A 7,375-nucleotide genomic window follows, 5' to 3' on the forward strand; every position below is an offset into this window, starting at 1 on the left:
CCAGAGGGTTTTCGTGGAGATCCGCTCTGAGATGTACAGGAAAGATGTGCTTTTATTTTTTTATTTATTTTTCAAGTATTTTATTTTGATCACGTGACAAACACGTCAGCTAGCCTAATCCTCCAGTCAGCGCCACTGACCAAAGGCACTGGCTCATAATCTGGAGTTGGTCCCCGGGCGCCGCACCGTGGCTGCCCACTGCTCCTCAGGGATGGGTTAAATGCAGAGAAAGAATTTCACTGTACTAGCTGTATATGTGACAAATAAAGTACCTTTACCTTTACCTACATGATAAAAGTATGACATGACAAAACAGAATAAAACAAAAACATACCCAAAAAATGACACATGGGTGGTATCAGTGTAGTCATCACAAGGCTGGGAGAAAGAGCATCCAGAAGTCTAAGAATCAACAACTGGGTACTTAGGCCATATGCTCAATTAGGAATGGCCTCTACATTTTTTTGGAAATTTGTGTGTGTGACGTCTATTACAACAAATTAGATCCATCTTAACAATGGAGAGCATCTCGTTCAGCCATCTTTTGAAACAGTGAGGTGATGGGGATTTAACAATATAATCTTTTTAGCTACAACCATGCCCACCTTTAACACCTGTTTTTGGTGAGAGGGAAGGGCCCTTGTCTCATCAGAGCAGCCAAATGTCACAAGGCTACAATCAGGCTGAATGCTGCTTCCCAGTTGCCTCGAGAACCATTTAAATATGCTTTCCCAAAAGGTAGTTATAACTGGGCATTGCCAAAATATATGTGACAAAGATCCCTCGGCAGTATTACATGTGTCACCCACGGGAGAGTTTTGGAGTAGTGCAACCTATGTAGTAATTAAAGCAGAAGTAAGCGATCCGGTCGTTTTGGCTAATGCTGCGTTCCACGCAGGCTTTTGAAACCGTAAATTACAGCTTCAAGTCACAACTTACGACTTTGTAGCGTTCCAGGCAACCCACTCGTGTTTTTCCGACCTGTTTTACCTGTGAAAGTCACTATAACGGCCACTCGTAACTTCTGACCCGTGAACTCGTACCAGATCGAACTGGTACCACTTCACAGGTCGGAAAAACACGAGTTACGGGCTGCCTTGAACGCACCATAACAGTCCTCGTCCCGACGTCACCACATTCACGGCGTCCCTTGGCTGCACACACAGCCCTGCATGCCGTTCTCTCTCCTCATTGGATAAAAACTGTAGGATACGAGAAAAGTTTTCTCCTCGGCTCAGAGCAGAGCAGAGTGACTGACAGACCCGTGTTTCAGACCAAACACTCTATAGAAGTGATTGCTGTCGGAAGATATAACTATTTAAGACTTAAATTAACACAAATATTCTGCTTACTTCTGCTTTAAAATTGTTTCAGTCTATATATAGAATTAATAGAACACCTCTGAATACCAGATAGACCCTTTTCCACAGCTCTTTAGCCCAAGCATCTCTAAACTGGCCAGTGTACACTGACGCCCCTTCGGCAGAGACAAAGCGAGAAGTGTTTAGAATTTAGATTTACATAGTCATGAAACAGGTTTAGTTGTGAAGTCTGGAAGTCTGAGATGTATTCACGTATGAAGTGTCTCATTTGGAGGTAACGGACACTCATAAGGTCAGACCACCACACCGCAGTCTTTCAGGCCCATGCAACAAAGTGATCACAAAGAGAAGCTTTAATAATATTTTGCACTTCATGCACACCGTGTTCTAAGTCTTGAATATACTGAGTGAACAAAAATTTTAATGCAAATATAAACTGACCGAATCTAACCGCACCAATATGGGTGGGTGCCACCAAACCTGAAAATACACTGGGGGAAACACTGTATTTGTATAGCACCTTTCATATAGGTTACTGCAGTTCAAAGTGCTTCACAGTCATAGATGACTGATAGGTTGATAATAATATAACAAGTGTAGACCATAAAAACAACAAAAACAAAGAATTTGAGACCAATGTGAGAAAATAAAATCTGTGAAAATGTAATAAAAAGTTAAATTTAAAAGCTATAACAGCAGTAATAGTAGTAAATTATGTAGGTTTTACGTTTATGTTTTAAGATTTCAACTCTTCCAGTTGTTCCGCAGGCAGACTGTTCCAGTGGCAGAGTAGACCTAAAATGTTGCCTCAGATGTTTTAGTCCTGCACTTTGAAAAATGTTAGCAGACTTCTGCCAGAGGACCGAATAAGCATATTACACACACAATGGCTATAAAAAGTATTCACCCCTATGGATGTTTTAACCTTTATTGATTTTATAAATCAGTCATGGGCAACATAATTTGTTTAGTAATTTTGCATTTTCATTTTATGTATTTTTAAGGTTTGCACAAGGCCTACGATTGAGACAAATCGACATGATGACAGATGACATTGCTGGAAGTTCAAGAACACTGTCAAAGATGGCGAAAAAGCTACGAAATGTCTGTGTTGAGGCAATGGAGAGAAGGAAGAGAAGAAAAGGACAGAGACTGGGAGGGCAGAAAGAGTTTGTGGTTATCGATGAAAGCCATTTCAGACACAAAAGGAAGGTAAGTGGAAAGAGCCATACGCCCAGGCGCGGCGCCAGGATTTCAATTTTGGACGGGCCACTACTTAGGAAAAAAATAACACTAACATACATAGAGTTGAAAATTATTCCTGAATGACTCGTTCGTGTCTATATTGCCTTGAAAGCACACATCCGATCTGCTGAGACCTATGGCTGAGACGAGCTTTGACAGCGCGGTGCGCCGCTCTCTCTCCCGTTAAAAGTTAATCTAGCTCACCCAGCAGACCTCTCTCTCTCTCCTCGTCTCTCTCGCTCTCTCTCGCTCTCGCTGTATATGTGTTTAACCAAATACACGAAAAGCAAAATCAAATCAAATCAGAAATGCGTAGCCCACTTCTTTTTTTTTAACTCACAGACATTTATTTTCATAAAGTAATAAAATATCTCGACGTTTTGCCATCGTTAACATTGAGACAAAAGGCTGCAGGAATGGAAGAATAATTCGGCAAATCATCTTATCACGCAAAAAGTCACAACAAACAGGTTTTGCACAATGGTTTGCACAGATAAGTCTTAAAGCAGAAGTAAGTGATATATTTGTGTTAATATAAGTCTTAAATAGTTATATCTTCCGACAGCAATCACTTACATAGAGTGTTTGGACTGAAACACGGGTCTGTCAGTCACTCTGCTCTGCTCTGAGCCGAAGAGAAAACATTTATCGTATCCTACAGTTTTTATCCAATGAGGAGAGAGAACGGCATGCAGGGCTGCTGTGCAGCCAAGGGACGCCGTGAATGTGGTGACGTAGGGACGAGGACTGTTATGGTGCGTTCAAGGAAACTCGTATTTTTCCGACCGTGAAGTGGTACCAGTTCGATCTGGTACGAGTTCACCGGTCGGAAGTTACGAGTGGCAGTTATAAACCCTGTCATTTTGGATGGGCCAGTTGTACAAGTGGGTGGGCCCAGGCCCGTTAGGCCCACCCATAACGCCGCGCCTGCATACGCCTAAAATTTCTGTGGGAATTTCTGCCACAAACCCAGGGCCTTTCAGCTCCATTGTATTGGAATGAAGGCAGACATAACAGATATCTCCAAAAAAAAAAAAAAACCCGGCAAATCACACCAAAACAATCTGGGTGGAGAGGTAGCACTCCAGGCAAGAGGAAAAATATATTTCACTTTAATTTTGGGTGACACAGATGTACAGTCATTAGTAGTATGAGTAGGGAATGATGTGTCATGAGAAAATATTTGCACTACGAGAATTTGCTGATACAATGGTGAGGTGAATCCATACTTACAGGGTTATAATAATTTTCTAACCCTCATTTAAGTAAATTAAATTTTAGGTTTATTATTTTAGGTCTTATTTTAGGTTTTAATGGTAAAATTATTACCATATATTAGTATCACATTATCATGTGAATATACCATTTCTAATATGTGTTCTATTTGAATATTTTGACAGTATGGACGTGGAAGAATGGTTGGTGGGTGGACACGGAAAAAGTGGGTGTTTGGAATGCTGGGTGTGAAGCACAGAGGACAGAAGACAATGCCTGTTCTCCGCTTGGTGGAAAGACGGACCAGACAAGAGCTGATTCCACTGGTTGTGCACCATGTTCGGAGGGGATCCACAATACTAACTGATGAGTGGCGGGCCTACCGTCGGGCTCTGCCTGAATTTGGATACAAGCATTATACAGTCAACCACAGTGTTGAGTATGTCAATGCTGATACAGGCTGCCACACTCAACACATTGAGAGGGCCTGGAGGAGCTACAAGGAGACCATTGGGAGACTACGGGGGAATCGAACCGAGGATCTACTAAGAGATCACCTGATTATGATTGAGTGGAATGAATGGCTGGGTAAAAAACACTATAATGGTCCACTGGGACGGCTGCTCCATGATATTGCAAAGCAATACAGATAGACAAATAAATGATGCCAAGAGGGTAACACATGACATTCCGATGGTGTTCATGAATATTATATCATCAATTCAAATTTAATCATCAAATTTAAAATTCAGTTGTCATTGTTGTGTTGTAATCCCACCATTTTTACCTACCACCATGCTTATCTGTTGTACAGTGTTTCATGTTATTGACTCTGTTCATAAATGTGTTCAATACGATGATCAGACCCTATTCTTTTGCAAAAAATAATCACTCTGTTATAGATCACCATTAAAAGAAGTCAAATAAATGTCACTTGATGATTTACAGTACAAACAGCATATTAATCATTGAATTAATTATGAACATAAGTCGCTACTTTACAATAACCATCTAAGTAATGTTTATAGATGGTTTATAAACCAATTATTAATCATTTACAAAGTATTACAAACATATGTTGCAACTTTACAATAACCATCTAAGTAATGTTTATAGATGGATTATAAACCAATTATTAACCATTTACAAAGTGCTTTATTTGCTTGTTAATGGTAAATTAACTATGAACTTACATAAATAAACTACCTATTTGCCAATTATAAATGATAGTTAAATATTAATAAATGGTCTATTTACCATTTATGATTGGTCTTGCTGTTTATAAATGATGATTAAACATTAGTAAACTATCTGTTTACCTATTATAAATGGTCTATTTAACCATTTATAAATGGTCTATTTACCATTATAATTGGTCTATAAGCTGTTTATAAATGATGGTTAAACATTAGTAAACTATCTGTTTACCTTTTATAAATGGTCTATTAACCATTTATAAATGGTCTATTTACCATTTATAATTGGTCTATAAGCTGTTTATAAATTATGGTTAAACATTTGTAACCTATCTATTAACCATTTATAAATGGTCTATTAACCATTTATAAATGGTCTATTTACCATTCATAAACTATGGTTATTGTAAAGTGTTACCCAGTCAACTCTTCAAGGCTTAGTTGATGTCAGGGAAAATGGAAAATGGGAAAATTGCTGCCTGTTTATTTGGCCCAGTATACTTGATTGTGTACCCAGTATAGTATATAGTACAGTATACATTTACATTACATTTACATTTAGGGCAATTAGCCCGTAGATTTGTCAGAAGAAAGAGAAACAACAATATATCAAAGGTGCCAAATACTAACAATCACTAGGTTAACCCATTCCCTGTATACTACAAAGATAGCTAGGATAAGATGCTACACAACTAAGTACTATAACTAAGTATGACATACAATAAGTGCCTACATTAAGTATATTCAGTTATTGTGTTTCCATTGACTCCTGCCCTTTGTGGGCTTATTCATTGGACATTCTTCTATTTTTATTTTTATGATCACTTATACACCTATTGCCGGCTCCCATCCCACCAGTCAGGCCTAACATTATACCACACGAATGGTATGGGAGAATAATGTATTCATGTATGTATGGAAATCCTCTGTATACGAATGTGCCCTCACAAGTAGGGAGGTGAATGAGCAAAGAACAAGAATGTGAATGAAAATATGTTTGAGGTGTTAATAGATGGTTTTTGAGCAGTCACATCCTATAATTCCCCCCCCACACACACTATCCACATGAATATATTCTGAACCTGTTTTCATTAACCTTGGAGACACTTGTGTTAATTGGTGCACATGGCATACTTGCACTTGCAGGCACTCATGCACACACACGCGCGCACACACACACACACACACACACACACACACACACATACACACAGACACACACACACACACCCATCCACTTTCGTGTTGTAAGCCTAATGACTAGAGATTATTTGTGCATGGGCACGTAAAGTGGTTGGCCAGCCGGAGCATAATTCCTGCCTGGTCCTACTTGTTACTGCCAAGCCATATTCTAATCAACCCCTACATGCAATCGTTGTCTGGCAAGGTAGCCGGGGGTGATGCAAGCATATGCCCGAGCGTGTGTGTGTATTTATGTGGTGATAGCGGCCGCCGACTTGAGTGTGAAATGAGATAGGAATGAAGAGAGACGGACACCAAAATAAGATGAAAAATGAAATAATGATCTATTGAGGATTTTTCTGAATGGCTCACAAAATATTTTCAGGTCAATCCCAGAAAGTTGATTTGAGAAAGCAGGCAGGGCTTCTCGGCGTGATGTCAGATTGCCCTTGTCGATTCTGATCCATTATGTGGTTTTTTTTTTGCGAGAAGTGGAGAATAATCAGAGAAGGGAAAGTGAAACTAAAGCCCCTCATCTGCAGAGGCCACGGCAAGTGGCTCGCCGCCTGAAATTTAGAAAGTGAGTGCATTAAATATAGCTTTTTAATAATCACTGCGACGTCTGTCATCATTCCAACAGCTGATTCAATCTACTCCCCCTTCCAAATCACAGAATAATGATTGATAGGGGTTTGTGTACTCGTGTGTGTGTGTGTGTGTGTGTGTGTCTGTGTTTGCACAAGCTGCCAGTGTGCGTGTGTCTGTGCACACAAATGAGGCCCTCCACATGCTCCATGCTGATTCTATAATGTCTCCCTGAGCGTTTTGCATATTAGCGCGCACAGCTCTCTTGACAAACTTTTGTCTCTGTGATTGTCGCCGTGCGCGCCGTAATCCCTCAATGCTACTTGTTCCTAAAGCGATCGTGTATGACCTCAACCATGAACGACGGAATCTGCATAAACATGGAGTGTGTGTATTCAAGAGGAAGAGGGAGAGATCCAGAAGAGGGTGAGCGAGAGCGAGAGAGAGAGAGAGAGAGAGAGAGAGAGAGAGGGGGAAGGAAAGGGGAGAGTTATGAGAAAGAGAGAATGGGAGAGAGAGGCGGGGTTAACGGAGTGATGGGGAGAGAGAGAGAGAGAGAGAGAGAGAGAGAGAGAGAGTGGGGGAGAGTGAGAGAGGGAGGTGGGAAGGCAGTGTTATAGGGAAAATGAG

General features: G+C 40.3%; 1 protein-coding gene across 1 annotated transcript; it reads left to right on the top strand.

Moving 5' to 3' along the window:
* Window positions 1-597: 597 nt before the first annotated feature.
* Window positions 598-4,435, top strand: LOC311340445 (uncharacterized protein; the record flags this gene model as incomplete). Its single annotated transcript, XM_084465339.1, has 3 exons — window positions 598-623; window positions 2,327-2,534; window positions 3,968-4,435. 3 exons carry the CDS (start codon window positions 598-600, stop codon window positions 4,433-4,435), a joined length of 702 nt encoding a protein of 233 aa, XP_084321465.1.
* Between the last annotated feature and the right edge of the window lie 2,940 nt (window positions 4,436-7,375).

Source organism: Micromesistius poutassou (genome assembly GCF_964030765.1).
Source record: "Micromesistius poutassou genome assembly, chromosome: 3".
NCBI classification, from domain to species: Eukaryota; Metazoa; Chordata; class Actinopteri; order Gadiformes; family Gadidae; genus Micromesistius; species Micromesistius poutassou.